This window comes from Ambystoma mexicanum, chromosome 3p (assembly GCF_040938575.1).
Source record: "Ambystoma mexicanum isolate Mex_15411 chromosome 3p, UKY_AmexF1_1, whole genome shotgun sequence".
NCBI lineage: Eukaryota > Metazoa > Chordata > Amphibia > Caudata > Ambystomatidae > Ambystoma > Ambystoma mexicanum.
In genome coordinates, this window is record NC_090925.1 from 889417052 (window position 1) to 889436210 (window position 19159).

Below are 19159 nucleotides of genomic sequence, written 5' to 3' on the forward strand. Positions count from 1 at the left end.
AGCTCATGATGTGAGGCCCGAAGCCCATCCTCTGGAGGAGGAGACCCATGTATCGCCACTCGACCCTGTCGAAGGCCTTCTCCGAGTCCAGGGAGAGGACACATGCGTTGCCTTCCCGTAATAAAGCCCACCTGGTCGCCATGGATTAGCTTTGGCATGATTCCCTCCATCCGCCTCCCCACCACCTTGGCCAGGATCTTGACGTCGATATTTAACAGAGATATGGGACGATAAGAGGAGCATTCCACGGGGTCCCTCCCTTCCTTGGGCAGGACTGCTATTATAGCCCCCATCATGGACTCGGGGAGGATGCCATCCACCAGCACAGCATTGAAGACTCTCGCCAAGAACGGGTCCAGGGCGGAGCAGAATCTTTTATAGAAGTAGAAGGAGAAGCCATCATCTCCAGGGGAGGTTCCCCCTTCATCCCACCTATCACCTTGTCAATCTCATCCTCGGTCACCGGACCCTCCAACCCCTCAGCCATCTCGCGCGAAAGGGATAGGATCTGTATGAAGTTCAAGAAATCCTCTATCTGGGTGTCGTCCCCGTCGTACTCCGAGGAGTAGAGGGTTTTGTAATATTGGCGAAAGGCCTCTCCAACATGTGAGGAGTCGCGGCCGAGATGCCCCTGGGTATCCCTCACCTCCTTCACCCTTCTACTTCTCTGGACCTCCCTTAGCTTCCAGGCTAGGATCTTATCCGCTTTGTCCCCCTTCTCATAGTATTTTTGTTTTACCATTAGGAGGCTCCTCTCAGTTTTATCTAGGATCAGATCTTTCAGTTGGAGCCTGTAGTCCTCCAGTGCAGCCAACCGGTCATGCTCTAAAGCCTGGTCCGGGGATCCCCCCGGCTGGAGACAGGCTATTTTACCCCGCAGGGCTTTCTCCTGGGCCTCCCTCTCCCTCTTCTTCATGGAGCCTATTTTTATGAGGTCTCCTCGTATGGTTGCCTTAAAGGCATCCCAAAGTGTGTGCATGGCCACCTCTCTGATCATTAAACTCAAAGAACTCCACTATGGAGACCAGGATCTCGTGGGCGAGTGCATCATCTCTCAATAGGGCATCATTGCATTTCCAGCGCCCTCTACGATCTTCACACCAACCCATCGTTAAGGTGACTCGGACCATGTCGTGGTCCGACCAAGGGACTGGGTCTATCCTATAGCCCGCTACATATGGAGTGAGAACCTCGTCCACCAAAATGTGGTCTATTCTCGAGAACGAGTTGTGAATGGCTGAGTAATAGGTAAAGGAGGGGGTCCCTGATCTGGGGGTTGGGATCGTATCCGACAGTCCCAGGTCCCCATTAACCCTCTGAAAGTTCTGCGCCATGGCTTCATCCGCGGGTCTGAGGCTCTGGGGCCCAACCCGTCTTCTGTCTATAATTGGGTCTAGGACCATGTTAAAATCCCCCCCCCCACCACCAGTGGGCCCTGCACGAACAGCCTCAGCTTGTCTCCTACCTCCTCCCAGAATTGGGCCCGACCTTCGTTAGGACTATACACTGCTGCTAGAGTCAAGGGGGAGCCCTGCAGGGAACCCCGCAACATCAGGTACCGACCTTCGGGGTCCCTCTGGATGGCCTCCTTCTCGAAGTCCATGTCCCTTGCCACCAATATGGCCACCCCTCTTTTTTTGGCCTTGTGGGAGGCGTGAAAGACCTCCCCAATTCCTCCCCCTCGCATTCTAGGCTCTTTCCCCTTTGTCCAATGTGTCTCCTGCAGAAAGAGCAGGTCCAGTTTCGCCCTCCTAAACTCCCTATGAACCAGGGACCTCTTCGTGGGGGTGTTCAGCCCTCGCACGTTAAGGGTACCCACACCCAGGGCCGGACGGGCATCAGCCAGGATCTATGTTTTCCTCTCTGTTAGCCAATGATATCGCATCATCGCTCCCTCTTTGCTCCCTTTGTTTCACCTTTTGGACACTTTTGGAACGTTCCCCCAATTGCCCCCCAAACCCTTCCCCCAACAAACAAACCCCAACTAGTTCGTACTCCCCCTCCCCCCACCCCGGCGTCCAGCCAGATAGTTCCGCCATTGCTGGCATTTGGCCGGACCACCAGCCTACCCTCCTCGGCTAGGCAATCAGTACAGTGCTCATGTCTATGAGCCCCCCTGGCCCCCCGCTGCTTCGTCCCTTCAGTTGACCCCGTTATACTTGCTGTTCAAGGGGACTCTGTGTTCTGAGAAACCTCAGGAACTTCCTTTTTCCGACCCGCTGCGGGTCGGGGCATCACCACCGTCAGCCCTCCAAGTCGACGTGATCACTTTCCAATGTGGGCGGCGGGGTGTTCAATTTTTTGAATTTTCTCGAACTGGTTTTCTTTCTTCTGGCACCCGGCTGGCTAGGGCCGCCCCTTACAAGGGCCTCCGGACCCACAGGGCCCCTCCGGGGGGTAGACTCCGCCACGTAATCCCGGATGGCTCCCCTTATGTCGTCTTCTGTAATCAGCATTGTCCGTTGGCCCATGTATTCGAAGGCCAGAGAGAAGGGGTACCCTCCACCTGTATCGCACCCCCTTTTCCTTTAGTAACTGCGTTAGGGGACGCACATCCTGCGCTTGGCCAGGGTGTATGCGGAAAGGTCCTGATAAATGGTATTGTGAGCGCTGTTATAGGTCACCACCCTTGCCTTCCTTCCTTGAGCACCTTAGTCTTTTCCGAGTAGTAGTGGAACCGGGCCAGGACCGACCGGGGGCCCCCTGCCCTGCCCCCTGCCCTATGCACTCGGTCAAACGTAAGCTCTGTGGTCATTTCCTCTGAAAACAAGAGTGTGATAATGTCTCTCACCACTCGGATCAAGTCTCTCTCCGTTTCGCCCTCCGTTTCAGGGATCCCAAAAAATCTAAGGTTATTTCTCCTTTCCCTGTTTTCATAGTCATCCATCTGTCTAGCCCTTTCCTCGTCCCTCTTCTCCAGGGCTGCAAGCCTCAACTCAGTTTGCACCTCCTGGGCTACCGTTGATGACTGGTTGGTTTCCACTTGCAGGAGTCTGTCCTCGATCTTGTCCACCCTTTGGTCGATCTTTTCGAATTTCTGGGCGATATCCGAACGCATGTCCCTGATTTCCTGTAGGATAGAGGCGAAGCCCCTTTTCATCGCTGTCGTGGACTGCATTGAGGCCTCCGGCTGTGCCATGTCCCCAGCGTCAGTGGGGCCGCTGACCGCACTCTCCGTTCCCTTGAAGCGATATGCCTGCAGTGCCACTTGCCAGCTCATGCGGTCTTCCACTGTGCCCACTGCGGGGACCGCTGCGGTCCGGTGGCTTTAGGGAGTCTCCTCGAGGACCCGGCCCGAGGTCCCCAGGCTGTGTTGTCCCGGGGAAACCCACGGGAGGCTGGTGTCTTTCCGTGGGGGGGGGTGGGGGCGAGCTCCCAGGCGGGCACACGCCCCACCAGCGCCGGATGGGGGCCTCACACCTGGGCTCCTTCGAGATGTTGACGTTCCTCTTTGGGGGGGGTGACCGTCTGCGCCGTCCCACTGTCGCAGTCTGAGGTCGCGTTCCCCTTCCAGGGGGGTGTCAGACGGGCACACGCCCTGGGAATGGGCCCAGGGGCCACCACCTGTAGAAGTCTGGTGCGGGCGGGCTAGGCCCCTCTGCGTGTCCTCAATGCGAGTGCAGGCTGTAGCGATTCTGGGAGCCCTCGAGAGAGGGAGGGTTGCGTTTCCACTCCGGCGGTTATTGTGCTCGGAGGGTGTTTTTTTTTAATATAATTATTTGGGGGTGTGGGGGGGTGTGGTGTTGTGCGGCCCCCCACGCGCCCTGACCCCGCTCTCCCGCTCCGCGGGGGGGGGGGTGGGTCGGGGCCTGGAACCACCCCAAATCAGGCCCTGGTTGCCGTGGCCGAGACGGCTTGCACAATGTGCTCGCTGGGGCCCGCCCCGCCGGGGGCTCGTCACGGCCCGGGGGGTAGGGGGGGGCAGTGAAGGCCCGAATCCCCCGCCGGGGCCACTGTCCCCAAATCTTGTGGGCCCCCCGCGAGGGCGGGGGGGGGGGACTGGATGGGTGCTGGGGGACGGGCTCGCTGGCAAAAGGCTCTCCCGCGGGCTGCTCCTCCTTTCCTGGCGCTGATGCGCTCTTCGCCGCTCCTCCGACACGGCCCGTTCTCAAGCTCTCGGGGGAGCTCGAGTGCCGTTCTTCTTGGCGGGGGCGTCACGGGGGGCTCGCCAGTTCCGGTCGAGCGAGTGAATCCCCCTGGGGGGTCCGGGGGGGGGGGGGGCTCAGTCCCCGTCAATGGCCCAGCCTCAGCGGGAGCACGACGCTCAGGCAGCCATCACCTGTGCGCCCCCTGGTGGCCTCCCGCTTCCTCACTTTTTAAAGGTACTGTGTTCCGCCTGGCCTCCCTTTCTTCAGATCTCTAAAGGTGACCCTTAAATCCTTGGCTTTCCAACTGGGTTGGCCCCCAGACCGCCTAACTTTACCTTTCGCATCAAACCAACCTCTTTTGAACATTTTTGTAAAGACTTGAGTGCATTTTTAAACTGTGTGATCTTGGGCACATTCCGCTTTGCTCCATTTAAAGTGGTCCAGGCCTATGAACTTTGGCTCTACAGTAGACTCTGCCTTCACTATCTTGCTGTGGTCTTAGAAAAGTGTTGGGAACTGTTATTTTTCATGACCTGTCTTTCTCTCCCTCTAACTTAATTATTGGAGTGCCATCTGAGTTAAGCTCTCACATCTGTTTTTACAAATAGTGGTGTTTTGACCTAGACTTGTCTAATCGTTAAGGGAGGTGTGTATACTTTGACTGTTTGGACTTGCTTTGATTTAGAGTCCTTAGTGCATTTCCGAAAGTGTGTTTTAAATACATAATTATATACTTTTGATACCAAGCTCTAGTCAGTGTTTGTTTGCTCCCCTGTGTTTTTGTCCCTATTGTGTATGCTCTGTATACTGCCCTACACATCTTGAGAGAAGTCTGACTGCTCAGCCACAGCTACCAGGTAAATCTGGGTGGTACAGACTGCTACCAATTGGGTTTACTGCTTACTCCTGTAGTCTTAATGTTTTTTCAGTGTTCCCCAAGGGAACTGCACAGGATTCTGCCTAACAGTGCTTCCTGGTGGCGGCAGACACTAGCGAGTCCGGAGAAGGCGGTGATCTCAAGCACCTGGGGGCTGAGTCCAGGACCCTGTACTTCTTCTCAAGCCTGTCTCTTTAGGGTGGAGCGGTACTTGGCGTCTTCATCAGGGACAAACCTTCCTCCCAGACATCATCCAGCAGAGCGATCTACATGACGGTCTTCCGTTTGGACTCCCAGCCTTGGAAGAGGAACCCCCCCTTCTTCTCCGCCAACACAAAATTGAAGAGAGCGGAGGCCCTCAAAATCATGGCATTAGAGCCGACCTCATGTGGTTGCAGGGCCCCGACTGGCTCGTCGGCACCCAGCGGCTCCCGTCAGCCGGAATATAATAGTCATACCCGTCAGTATGAGTCGCAGTAGTGTCCGTATCAGTACTGGTGTCGGTGCGTGGAGGCTCCACAGTCACTGGGGTCAAAGGCTGGTGGTGCAGCGTCGGCTGACATCTCGGCCCTGAAGGGTCCCTCAGCCTGGCCAGGCTTGTCTAACTTTTCAGCCTGGAGGGGCTTCTGGCCGCCCTAGGATTACTCTGGGACCGGCCAGGGACAGGAGTAACCGGCCACCTCTGGTGTTTGTCAGACACCAGAGTGTGGAGGGTCGTAAGGATGTCCAAATACAGCAGTTGGCACCAGCTCCAGGCTGAAACACCTCTAAGGGCTAAATGACGGAACAGGCTCTCTCTGTGGGGAGCCATCCCATGGACGTGGCCCCATGTCCCCCTTCGTGGTATGAAAATCAGTACTTGGGTAAATGGTCAACTGAGCTTGTCTAGATGTGTGCGGACCCCTCCGGAAAATCCCTAGGCATTGTCGGAGACACCCTCACCTGCCTGGGGAGGAACTCTGTAGCAGGTAGAGGCTCCTTGGTCTTACCCGAATCCTTCGGTAACGAACAAGATGACAATGGGCACCTTAGCAGGCCCATCAGCTGCAGTTGTTGGGGGGGCCGCCACAGAAGCCATAGGCTGTGGAGGCATGGCACTCATGGGGTTGCTGTCGTCTTGATCGTGGAGACCACGGTAGTTGCAGGGCTCCCTTTTGTCGATGTGGTGATGGTCGTCGACTGAGTCGTCGAAGCCGTGGTCGTAGACGAGGTCCTGGTCACCAGCAAAGCAGTCGTTCTGGATGACGAAGCAGTCGTCAATGAAGTTGTGGTATTGATGGATGACGTTGTCTGCAAGTGGACGAGAAGAGCCACCCGAGGACCTTCGTCTTTGAAGGTGCACCACTAACTGATAGGCTTACAGTGGATAAAGACTGCGGCGGGAACGTGTCCTTCCCGAACTGGGTCTCGCAGCAGCAGCAAACCCCAGCAGGATCCATAGCGTGGTGCTTAGCCTTCTTTTGGACCGCCAGGCAAGGGGCGTCCTCAAAGGACCTTGACCTCTTCTCAGAGGGAGCACGATCCTGGACTGCCCGGTCCTAGATGAGGCATGACTGCACAGAACCAGAGTCAGAAGTCTTCCCCCAACTTGAGCCACGCTTCTAACCTGCAGTAAGAGTGCTTCATTTTCCTCAAAAAACCACAGTAAACATTTTGTAGTCCACAGCCCTCACATAACTTGAAGAGACTCCTCTTGAGACATTGTAGAAGGCACGAAGTAGACCCAATCCTGAACCTCTGAAACTTGAAGAAACAAACAAAATCGTCTGAAAACTTTGAAAATTCATAAAAAAGCTTGAAGAGCAAGATGAGAGCACTCCCAACACTAAAATGTGCAGTAAACATCTGAAGATAGACTCCAGGGGTGGAGGTTAGGGAGACTGTCATTGGATGGGGCAGTATTACCCAAAAACAGTGATTGGTTATAGAGGAGAAATGCTGTTTTCAGGGTAAAGCAAAACGGGTTTTATTTTTTTTTTATAGAGGATTCACAGCATGACGACAGGGAACATGAGCATGTGAATACATGCCAGACCCCATGCAGGAGAATGATGTGTTCACGGCACTCGGATTTGGACCACAGTCCTCTCACCTTAAGGTCTTGGAGGCGAGTGCCCCAGCCCTTCAGACATGCATCCGTAACTAGAGACATTTATGACCAGAAGGGCATATATTACCCAGTTAGAGGACATTGATAATGAGTAAGGGGATCCGGTCCCCTGGGGACTGGAAAACTTCCAACCCAGGGATGTAAGATACTTCTCAGAGGAGTTCTGTGGGGAACACAGTGACTTGGTGGACCTAGCAGCTGACGTGCAGGAGATAAGTGGCCTGGACGACGCACCAGAGGTTGACATGATCCCTGCTGCCACCCCTGGAAAACCTTAAGTTGCTTTCCAGCGCCTGATGGCGAAGACAACTTAGGGTTTTCGGCCCCTTTAAGTCCAAAGTTGCAGTATGATCGGACTGACATCTAGGGCGAGGGTCCTAAAAAGGAGACTTTATTGCCTTTTAATCAAGCAGAGAGGGGCCAGTGATGGAACTGTGGGCCAAGAGGTGTTGGTTCTCACGGTGGACCGGGACCTGGCCAAGAAGCACAAGCCGGCCCTTTCCGACTCATTGCTTTTCTGCCCATGCTTCCCCGAAGAGTTTGGTGGTGCAGGCCACTACAGTGAACCTTCCTGTATATACTGTAGTCCTAATAGGAAGGTAACATTTGTCATTTTGAGCAAAGCACATGATCGAACCTACAATAACCTATCAGAAAATCATTTTAGATGGCTATCTTTCTATTGTGGACAGTCTGGTACACTACTATTGTGCTCTTTCGAAATATGACTATTAGAAGGGGGAGGGGCAAACAGCAACAATAAGGGTTTCTGGTACCTTTACATAAAATCAAAGCATTTTGTGAACTTAATGATTATAGCTCTTTAGATTTTACACATTAAGCGATAAAAGGGCTGTAGTTGAATTACTAAGTACATTACACATACTGGGCTTGGTACTAGTTTCATTTTTTACAATAACATTAAAGTGTTTGAAACCATAAACCATTTATACTCAGAAAGCCTCGAAATGTGGAAAAGAGGATAACATCTGAGAGCAGGCACTCCATTAGGGTTGAATAGTTGTCATTTCCAGATATGTTTATTCCCATGGAAATAGGGAGCATCGTAGAATTTTAGAAGCAGAGGCGGCAGAGATGGGAAGCAAGATCTCAAAGTTGCTATGGTGAACACCTGCGCTGCTAATGGCAGCGCGGAAAAGACATGCAACAGATACCTTTATATAGATAGGATATTGTTTAGTCTCTTACCAAAACATGGGGAAAAATGCATAGCACGGATGTACATAGTGAGTGTAACCTTTATTTTACAAGTCCAATAGGTATATGAATGCATTTGCATTTTCTCTCTTCATATGAATCATGATATGGGTAGTTTGAGACCCACACTACAAATATTTAAGTGGCTGGCTTGATCGCCCTAACACCAACAGTAGTTGATAGTCTTCATATACATACTATTAGTTAAAGAACACTATTTCACATACTTACATGACTGTTGGCCTGTGGTTGATTTCTGTAGTATTTCATTATGTCATGAAAAGTTATTTCTTCTTTAGTAATCTGAAAAAACAAGAACAACTTCAAAGTACAGTTCAAATAGTTAGCAACTAGATGAAGTAGAAATCATGGAACACCCATTTAATATAAACACATTTGTTAAAGAAAAATCATTCATTTTAAATAACCTCCTTTCAGGAAAAATCAATTGCTTTGAAAATCCTCCATAACACTGCTACTGAAATCTGGTCACTATTGTAAGATCCTAGATGTGGCACACCCACATAACAGAGTTAGCGGTAAAAGTTAGAGACAGGCCTTTCAGACATACAATTTTGATGGACCTTATAAAATGTAGCCAAATACTACAAAATATAGAGAAAACTAACATTTGGAACGCCTTGTGCACACATTTCAAAAAGAAAAAAGATATTGACTAAGGGCGCATCTGCTGTTGCTGCAGGAAGCTTGCAAGAGGGCAGTGACATGTAGCGGTAGTTGGAGGCTGCACCTGGAAGTCAGATGATTTCACACCTCAATTGCTGTTTGTTGGCGGCAGCACAGCAAAGGTTAACAGTCTGCTAAACTGCTTGCTCTGCATACAATGTTGGGGAACCTCCCTTTTTCCTTCCTCGCGTACACAGTTACAGGAGTGCCCTGCTGGTTCAGTAATTTAAATAGTCCTCAGCCTCAGCTGAATGAGGAATGCTCTTACCAGCTACATTGAACACCCGACAGTGGTTACCACCACAGCATGTATACGACATGCATTACTTACCGTAAAAGCATTTCTGATGATTGTATCTGCTTAGATTCACATGCTGTGCATATAGTCCGACATCCAGTGGTCACTGCAGAGTATTGCATCTTGTCTTTCTAGAATCGAAAGGGGCCGTTGAAATGGGCGTGCCTGTAACACTATCTCTAAGTGATGTGTAGTGTACCCAAAATCCCTCACGCGTCGAGGTCCCTCCGATTGTATTTTTTCTGCCGTGAGGGAGTCTTTTGACTATCGTGAGTGAGTACAGAAAAGAGAGAAAGTAGTAAGACGTCTATGTACCTTCCATTCGAGCGGGGAGGAAGGGTGGGCGCATGTGAATCTAAGTAGATACAATCATCAGAAATGCTTTTACGGTAAGTAATGCATTGTCTTCTTATGCTTGGTAACCTGCTTAGAATCACATGCTGTGCATAGACTAGCGAGCAATACCTGGAGTTGGAGGTGGGTTGTGAGGAGGAACAGTAGTGAAAAGTTGTCTTAGTACTGCCTGTCCCACCTAGAGCGAGTCTCTAGGCAATAGTGTTTTGTAAAGGTGTGTACAGAACTCCAGGGGGAACATTTGCAATGAATGCTATGGAAGCCCCAGTGCCTCGAGTACAATGTGCTCTAGGCTTGAAGGGCAGTTCTCTCTTAGCAAGAGTGTGATGCATTTGACAATTCACCTAAGTGGATTTGGAGACTGCAGCTCCTCCTCTTCCTGCTGCCACTAAACGAAAAACTGATTAGTTTTTCTTAGTGGTCGAGTTCTTTCTGTGTAAAACATGACTGCTCTGCGCACATCAAGTGTGTGCAGGCTTCTTTCTCCCATGCTTGAAGAGTTCTGAAAGAACGTTGGTTTTTCTATGGATTGGTTCACATGGAACATAGAAATTAATTTAGACGCAAACCTAAGGTGAGCGAGTAGAACCACCTTATCTCAGAACTGTTACAAAGGGGTCTAGGACAGAGCGCTTGTAGTTCACTTACTCTCCTAATGGAGGTAAAAGCTATTAAAAAGGCAGTCTTATAGGTGAGATCTTTAAGACTTGCTATATGCATGGGCTCGAAAGGAGGCCCCCTTAAGTCTAGTCAACACCACGTTTAGGTCCCATCCGGGATCTGGGCTGAAAATGGGAGGGTGAATTCTTTTCACTCCCTCCATGAAAGCCTTAATAACTGGTATTTTCCACCACAACACTTTCTGTTGTGATGTAGCGTAGGCTGAAAGCGCAGCTAAGTGAACCTTTAGGGAGTTAAAGACCAGGCCTGAGTCAAGTAAATTAGTTAGGTACAAAACAATATGTGTGGGAGAGCAGTTAATAGGGTTAATGCTCTTCGAGTTGCACCAAATGACAAACCGTTTCCACTTACTGTAATAGCAATATAGAGTGTTCAGTTTTCTTGCCTCCCTGAGTATGTCCATATATCTTTGAGGGAGCCGCAGGAGCCCAAACTCTATGACTTCAGGAGCCAAGCCGCTAAATTGTCTGCGGGCATGGGTGAAGAGTCTCTCCTTTGTCTTGCGACAACATGTTGTATGGACAAGGCAGTTTCACTGGAGGAGATGGAGACATCTCCATCAGATGAGCGAACCAGGGTTGGTGGGCCCACATGGGGGCCATCAGTATCATTGTGACTGGTTCCTGGTGCATCTTGTGCACTATCTTGTTGAGTAGGGGAGTCGAGGGGAAAAGCGTAAACAAATTTCCCTGACCATGTTATCCAGAGTCTGTTCCCCTTGGAACGGTTCTGGGGGTACCTGGAGGCGTAATCTTGGCATTCAGCGTTCTCCAGAGTTGCAAACAGGTCGATTTTTGGGAAGCCCCAATCTGCAAAAACATTGGAGACAATGTCTTTGTGTAATCGTCATTCGTATTCCATTGGTAGTGGGAAATCTCTGCAGAGTACATATGCCAGAAGATTGAGTTCCCCTGGTTGTGACAATAGGATGTGTTTGAGAGCCCACTTCCAAATGTTCTGGGACAGTTTGGATAGCCCTGGAGAATGAGTGACCCCCTGTTTGTTTAGATAGTACATGACCGTGGTGCTGTCTGCGAGGATCAGGAGCGTCTTTCCTTGCAGTTGTGTCTGGAAAGCTTTTAGTGCTTTGAAAACTGCTAACAGTTCCAACAGGTTTATGTGGTTGGATGCTATGTCTGGCGACCAAACTCTGTGCGCTGTTTGTTGAAGCATGTGAGCGATGCGTCTGTAGTTGGAGTGGCCTCCACTGCGGGGGTGGTGAAGGATTTCCCCTTCAAGAGGTTGTCCCTCGACAACCACCGCAGCGAGAGAACGAGAGCTGGCGAGACGACCACTAGATCGTCCCATTGTCCGTTGGCCTGACACCACTGGCTGTTGAGCCACTCCTGCATTGGCCGCATGCGCGCGTGAGGAACTAAGTAAACACATGACGCCATCATTCCTAACAGTTGCGTAGCCTTGCGTACCGTCACCCCTCGACTGGCTACATATTGAGAGATTTGAAACAGCACGTTTTGGACCCTCTCGTTGGAGGGGAAGACGAGACCGTCCTTTGTTCGAATTAGAGCCCCTAGGAACTGCTTGACCTGACTGGGGGCTAGGCAGGATTTTTTCTTGTTGATCGAGAATCCCAGACTGAATAAAAGATCTATTGTTCTTTGGTTATTTGACAGACTGGTTTCGTAAGAGTCCCCTGTTATGAGCCAGTCGCCGAGGTAAGGATAGACCGGGATGGATTGCCTGCGCAGGTGTGCTGCTGCCACCGCTAGTACCTTTGTAAATACACTTGGTGCGGATGATATGCCGAAGGGTAGTACCTTGAACTGATAGTGCTTGTCTTGTATCAAATCTGAGGTATTTTCTGTGCGCCGGCAACACTGAAATATGAAAGTATGCATCTTTCATGTCCAGTGTTGCCATGTAATCCCCTGAGAGATATGGGGAATTACTTCCTGCAGAGTGGCCATGCAGAACTTTTGTGGGTTTACAAATTTGTTTACTGGGCGCAGATCTAATAGAGGGCGCATGGTTAGATCCTTTTAGGTTACAAGGAAGTACACTGAATAAATACCTTCCTTATCCTGTGACAGAAGTACGACCTCTATGGCTCCTTTTTCTTGTAGTGTCTCAACTTCCTGAAGAAGGATACGCAGATGGTCTGGTCTCAGTCGCCTTGCTCGTGGAGGTCTGAATGTTGGGGACCGGTTGAACGCTATACAGTACCCGTGGGCCGTGGTCTTTAGCACCCACTGGTCTGTAGTTATCCCCTCTCATGCCTGAAGTTACAATGTTAACTGGCCCCCGACCAGGGAAGGCATGGGAGATGACCTGAATATTCAGGTCATTTTGAACCTGAGGCCGGGGAGCATGTGGGGGTAGAGTTCCGGCCCCTTCCTTTCCCACGACGTTGAACCCTCTGGGGGTACGGGGTAGTGTATCCACTGGTTTCCAGTGGAGAGGACCAATTTTTTCCCCGAGGTGTACTGTTGTTGAGGTAAGCGTTGGCCACGAAAAAGCCGTCTGGACCCAGAGCATCATTGTGGAGGGTTTTTGTGTAATTAGGTCTAGCGTCTTCAGGGTATCATGCTCCTTTTTTGCGGTCGCGAGGGCCTAGTCGACCACTCTTCCAAACAGGTTGGATTCTTCCAAGGGTTTATTTATAAGTGACGCTTGCCTCTCTGGCATGAACCCAGAGATCCTTAGCCACGAGTGTCTCTTTAGGAGTGTGCCCTGAGCCAGAGATCGACCCGCTGTTTCAGTGGAATCCAAAGTGTTCTTAATACTACTTTGGTTTACTTGTCTGCCCTCAGTCACTGTGGCCAGTAGAAGAGTCTGCAGTGGTTTGGTAACTTCCTGTAGGCCTTCTTGTAACAAGGCCCACTGAGCGTCTGCGTAGCTGGCCAACAAGGTGGTATTGTTGGCGATGCGTGTAGAAAAAGCTGCTGCGGCCGTGACCCTTTTCCCAAGGGCGTTAAGCCTTTTACCTTCTTTGTCAGGGGGTGCCTCGCTGGTTGACAGAGGAACCCCTGCCCTCTTTCTTGTAGTGGTCACCACCAAGGAGTCAGGGGTGGAGCAACCTCCGTTATAAAGGAGGTCCGAGGGGGAAGGCCGAAAAAGCTTTTCTATTCCCCGATTATCAACTCTTGTGAGAGCAGGTGTTGATAGTGAGAGTGCCAGACGCTTTTTAATGGAGTTGAGGAGAGGACTAGCCTGGCTGGCCGGTGGCCTCTGTAAGAATATCCTCCACAAAGTCAGCTTGAGGGACAGCTTCATCGGCAGAGATCTTGAAGTGTTCTGCTGCTTTGAGCAACATGGCGTTAAACGCGATTTGATCGTCCACTGGCGAGGGCTGTCTAGTGGGAGTGGTCTGGGGGGGAATCCAAACAGAGGTCATCAGGATCCGATGAAGTATCCGGAGACTGCCAAGGCTGAGGGTCACCCAAATCCAGGTCTCCCCCCCACCCCTCTATGGGATCATGCATGTCCTCAGGATTGATGAAATGATCTTCATCCTGAGTGTCTGCAGGAATCTCTTCCTCAGTGTGGTCATAGGTGTACATATCCTCTTCCTGAGAGGGGTCAAAGAGTCTTGGGAATTTTGCTACAGGGTCCAAAGTGCTCTCATCCTGTGTTCTTCTTGGAGCGGGTTTCTCGGAACGGGTAACAAACCTGTCGAGCCTCTCCATACAATTTTCAACTTTCTCCCTAGTCCAAACAGAAGACCCAGAATGGTCTAGAGGTGGAAAGGGATCCTGTAAATGCTCTTCTGTCGTCAAACGCTGAGATTTTTGTCTCAATGTCGAAGAAATACCTTCCTCGCCCTCTGAAAACTCCTCCCGGGAGGTGGCGTGTCCCTGTGCTTCTCTTCCGGCTTGGCGGAGGGTTCCGGTACTCCCCTTAGGCTATCCTTGGATTTCGACGTTTCCTTGGCCTTTTCCGCAGGCCTCGGTGAATCCTTGACTGCCGCCTATAAGAGTCTGCAAAAATATTTCTCGCTATGCTGTCGGCAACATCCTCCGCAGAAGGGAGGCGCGTAGCTTTGGCCTGCGATTGGGAAGGTTTCGGTGGAGCCGGGGCCTTGTCTTCAGTGAACACCTTCTTTGGGAGAGACAGAACCTTGTCGTCGCTGGACGCCTTCTTGAGATGCGTCTCGACGGAACTTTGAATATTAGAAATAGCACCCTTTGTCTTTGAGGGCCCAGTCGCTAGGCGCATATGCGGCTGCGGGGACGGCTGCCGATCTTGACGATCAGCGGGTACCGCCGGAACTTCCGGTGTATCCGTTGGTGCTGAGGTCTTCTTCGACTTGGTCAAAGATGGAATTGGGGTTGTGTGCTTAGTGCTTTGTAAATGTTCATCTTTGTCGCCGGGGTGTATATTCCCCATAGCAGTGCCTGAGCCGTGCCTGGTGGGGCCGGGGTCAGACTATGTGGACCGGGAGCGCTCTGTTGAAAGGTCAGCCTTCAACATCCCGTAGGCCGCCCACCGCTTGACTCAACGCTCCTTCAATGTTTTAGGACGGAGGAGCTTGCAAGCCGCGCAACCGACTTCGTTGTGATCGAGGGGCAAGCAACGGTTACGAAAACCAAAGAGGAAAGAGGGAGGAAAGGGAAAGGCATTCTCAGATTTTACAGAAAGGTCCACCCTGAACCCACTCTGCCTACTGTGTAGGCTTGGCCACGTGGTCGGCAGCGCCGACTGGATCACCGTCTGTCGAAGGTCTGTTGGTTTAGGTTTTTCGGCAGAGACCTGGAACAGCCGCCGAAATAAGGGACGGACAGGGTGATCTTAAGTATCTATATAAACTATTCGACCAAAGGTCGAAGGGACAATTGGCAATGTCTCCGACTAGCTCCGCTTAAGGCGACCAGTATGCTGGGCAGAAAAAAATCTGATGGACCTCGACGTGCGAGGGATTTTGAGTACACTATACGTCACGTAGAGATAGTGTTACAGGCATGCCCATGTCGACATCCCCTTTCGATTCTCGAAAAACAAGATGCAATTCTCTGCGGTGACCACTGGATGTTGGACTATATGCACAGCATGTGATTCTAAGCAGATTAACAAGCATCAGAAAATGTTATTACTCTTGGATTTTCTGGTTTGCCTTGGAACCTTGCCTGAAGTAGGAGCATAGCTTTTATTATACACAAGTCCTTTTGAAGACTACCCCGTGTTTGAACTGGACAGACGGTTGCGAAGTAGGGGAGATGGACTATGGTGGCCCCTTGAGTTGTTAGGCATGCTGAACATATTCAATTGTAGCTTCAATTGTGGACTGAGCTGTTTTTAGTAATTCCTGTCATTAGAACTATCCTTGATGCTATACATTTGGTCAAGCATAGGAGCCAAGCAGATAAAGATCATCGGATTTCTGTGGATTGGTCTGCCAGAAAGCGATAACTATTGGTAGCACATGGTTGAGTGACCTTGAACACAATCATGGCCCCCAGGCTCCTAAGGCTTTAAATGAATATATTTGTGCTGCACATCCAGAATTTTTCTGAAGAAATATGGTTGACAATTACCTTTTCGTAGCCTTTTGATATTGAATGAAAATCAATGTGGACATAAGGATTCAAAAAATGATTACATTTTATTCTTAAAAATGTTTATCTCTTTAAATCCCTGATAGATTAACCAATACTATGTATCACATGATTTGCTGCAAAATGACAAAAAAAAGAAACTTATTTATCTATCTATTACCTAGTAAATGTAAAGCGGTTAGCTGTACTTAAGACAAATCTGTTGGCTGTGCTTAGTAAGACGATTGAAGAGGCTAACATTCTGTCCAATGAAATCGAATTCCCAAACTCATTAGTCCACGGGAAGGGAGTTCTGCCTGGGGAAGGAAATCTTTGTTCCTCAAATTGGTTAAGTAACGATAACACAATGAATGGGCCGACTGAATCAGCCATAGATTGCATGGAGCCAGCCAGCAGTAGGTTAAGTAAGAGCTACCATGGAAAAAGCAAAGATGCCAGCATAGGTGGTATTAACCAAGTGCAAGGAGGCATCAAGCAATTTTTACGTTAGTTTTGGTTGATGTCCTAATCTCATAGAAGTCCCAAGAAATATGAATCAGCAAGGTGGTAAGAAAAAGTCAATGTTCCAGTAGAAATACATTAAATATGAACTAGGCAGAGGCTAAAAGTTGATTCGGCAAGCAAACAAGACATGTCAAAAAGAAATAATCAAGATACTTGCAAGGGTATTACTGTATCTAATACATTTGAGACCCTAGATTAGTAGTTGATCCTCAGTCCAAATTCTGGGCACTAACTCACTAGAATTGTTCGTGAAAGGGCTGAGCTAACGCCCGAGGGCCGGGAAGGACGTGTTCAGAGGACACCTTTCATAGTTAGCAGGGAACCTACAAGTTTGTCTGGTGTTGCAATTACCCGCCAAATCCCTGCCCAGACATAGTTGACAGCATGATTAGTGCAAGGCTCCTGGGAACGGAACCGTTCAGCCCCTGTGTTGGAATACCGACAAACTGTACATGGTTTGAGAGGTTGTTGCAGGAAATGGTTAACCAAAAGGACATAGTTGGAAACCTGCAAAAAGAGCTGGAAAGTATCAGGGAAGAGTTGTTTCTTTAGAATGGAAAGTTGGGAGTGATCATGATAAATCCTTCCCCCTCAAGTACTCAACACCAACTGTACTGGTACCAAGTAAGAACCATGGATCAACTAAATCTATATCCACCCAAAGATAAGGCATCTGGGAATACTGAACGTTGCCTGTCTCGTAAACTTTCCATGATGATTAACAAGATTATAGTAACAATGTGAGCAAAAAGCCACCCCTCCATGAGGAAGGAAGCTGAACTAAAACTATCAAAGTTATCCAACAAGACCATTTTGTTTTGAGGGGTGCACTATTAGGGGAGAGGATCATGGATGTCATTGAGAAGTAGCTAGGGGTCGCAGTTGCAACCCCTGGGCATTACTTTGCTACTCATGGCGTATCATCTGCAACCCCTGAACCCCATAAAATCAATTATTATTTTCTTCAATACTTACCCATGTGCCTTATCTGTAGACAACAAAAGCTTTCAAACACAGCAAAAGTCACTGGGATAAAGCGTGACGAGTGTGAAACAGAGCAGTTAGCAAGGCCTTCCAGAGAGAAGGTTGCTTGGCCACCATACAGCAGAAGCCTAAAATTGTATCTTTTTCTCTCGGGTCCCTGTTACTGAGCTAAGTGTTCATAACTTTCCAAGTTTGTCTTGCAGTGACTGCCAAGTTCTCCAGCAGTAAGTGCAATGGTCATTGCTCAGCCGCTTTTCTTGGACTGGCCATGAAGGCTAGTGTCCAGAGAGAGTGGACTCTTAAAGAAGCTGAGTGCCTGAAAGCCATGGCTTGTAAGATGAGTGCTCGTTGCCCTGTAGCTCTTACAATCCTGCATAAGCAACTCAGGGATGGACACTTAAGAGCTGCACTTTTTCTAAGGTCTATGAGATAACTACTGTTGAGTTGTTTAATAACAACCAATGCTGAGAAAATAACTGCTATCGCCTGGATGACACTCTTATGAAATGTAGATCTCGGCAGAACTCCGATCTCACGTTTTTGGATTTCAACGGTAAATAAACTATGCAGGCAGCTCAGTGAGTAAAGTGCCTGCCACTGAGATTCGTTTTCATCTTGCAAATCAAAGATATGTCGACATCCTTCTGATGTTAAAACATGCAGTACCAATAACTGTAGTTCCAAGAATAACTGTCACATAGATTGGAAGAAAAAGGCAAAAACGCCAGCAGCAAGGGAAATATAAAATACATCTTTAAGAGTCTAATTCAAGAAAAAAGTGAATATTGCCTGCGAACAGTCACAACAAAAAGTTACATCTCCAAGCACAAGTTCCAACATAAAGGAAATAAAAGTAGGAAAGAAAAACAAAAAATACAATTTAACATTTCTCTAAAGCTAATCTCAAACTTCGAGGATAGTTAACAACTAGAAATGTTTTTTTTTTTTTAAACCGACACTAGCACATTTGCTCGTTGAGCAAAATATTACCATATACAAAGGGGTGTAATGCAGAGGTGCATTCTAATCAGGGGAACGGTTGTTTCACTCACCAACACCCCCCGCAATATATGTTCACATTACTGCACTACAAATCCATAATAATGGCAGTAGGATAGGCGCTATTCAAATAACATAACATTAAAAGGAAGGTAGGTGTACAATGGGGGAATATGCACTTCAATCTGGGGGTGGGGGAGCATCTTTGGGGCTGTCACGGCTTGGCACAGTGCTGTAGAGCGTCTTCCATCAATTTGAGTGTTCTAATAAATTCAAATAACTACTGTGAATCTGTGTCAACTGTTAACACATCCATCTCCAAACAGGAGTTCAAATGGCTTGTCTCTATTTCGTTCTGGGGCTGGGACAATATGATGAAGATACATGAATGAGTGACAGAATGGACTCATTTTAAATTATGTTTATGAGGTTTTTACTTCACACTCGCTTCATTGCTGACTCCGCCAGATTCTAAGTGCTTGAACAGGGATTGCACAGCATTCTCGATTCTAAACATGTGTGTTGCCCCTAAACTGGTCTGCCCATACCATATTTAACTAATTTGTATAAATAAAATACTTCGCCCCTGGGAAATTAATTGTAAAATTATGTGTGCGTGATTGTTTGTTGTGGCGCTGATTCTGGCTGTTAAACTAGGTTATAAAAGATTTGGTAGTTTTGAGACCACATTTTAAAAACGGATTTTTTGATGTATCCTATCCCCAAAAAACGGTCCTGTGGCCCCACCCTTTCAGTACATAAACATGATTCACCCACACAACATTGCAGCAGGCATATTGGGTGGCAGGGGAGCATGGCATTGGGTCCACCTTGTCCAGGTCTCCT

General features: G+C 49.0%; 1 protein-coding gene across 3 annotated transcripts in view; it reads right to left on the minus strand.

Annotated features, from left to right (window-relative positions):
* RBL1 (RB transcriptional corepressor like 1) overlaps positions 1-19159 on the minus strand; it is a 1112731-nt gene that overhangs the window by 308280 nt on the left and 785292 nt on the right. For all 3 annotated transcript variants that reach the window (XM_069652118.1, XM_069652119.1, XM_069652120.1), the window contains one exon: positions 8525-8596. In XM_069652118.1, the coding sequence (XP_069508219.1) occupies positions 8525-8596 (72 nt within the window). The remainder of the gene's footprint in view (positions 1-8524; positions 8597-19159) is intronic.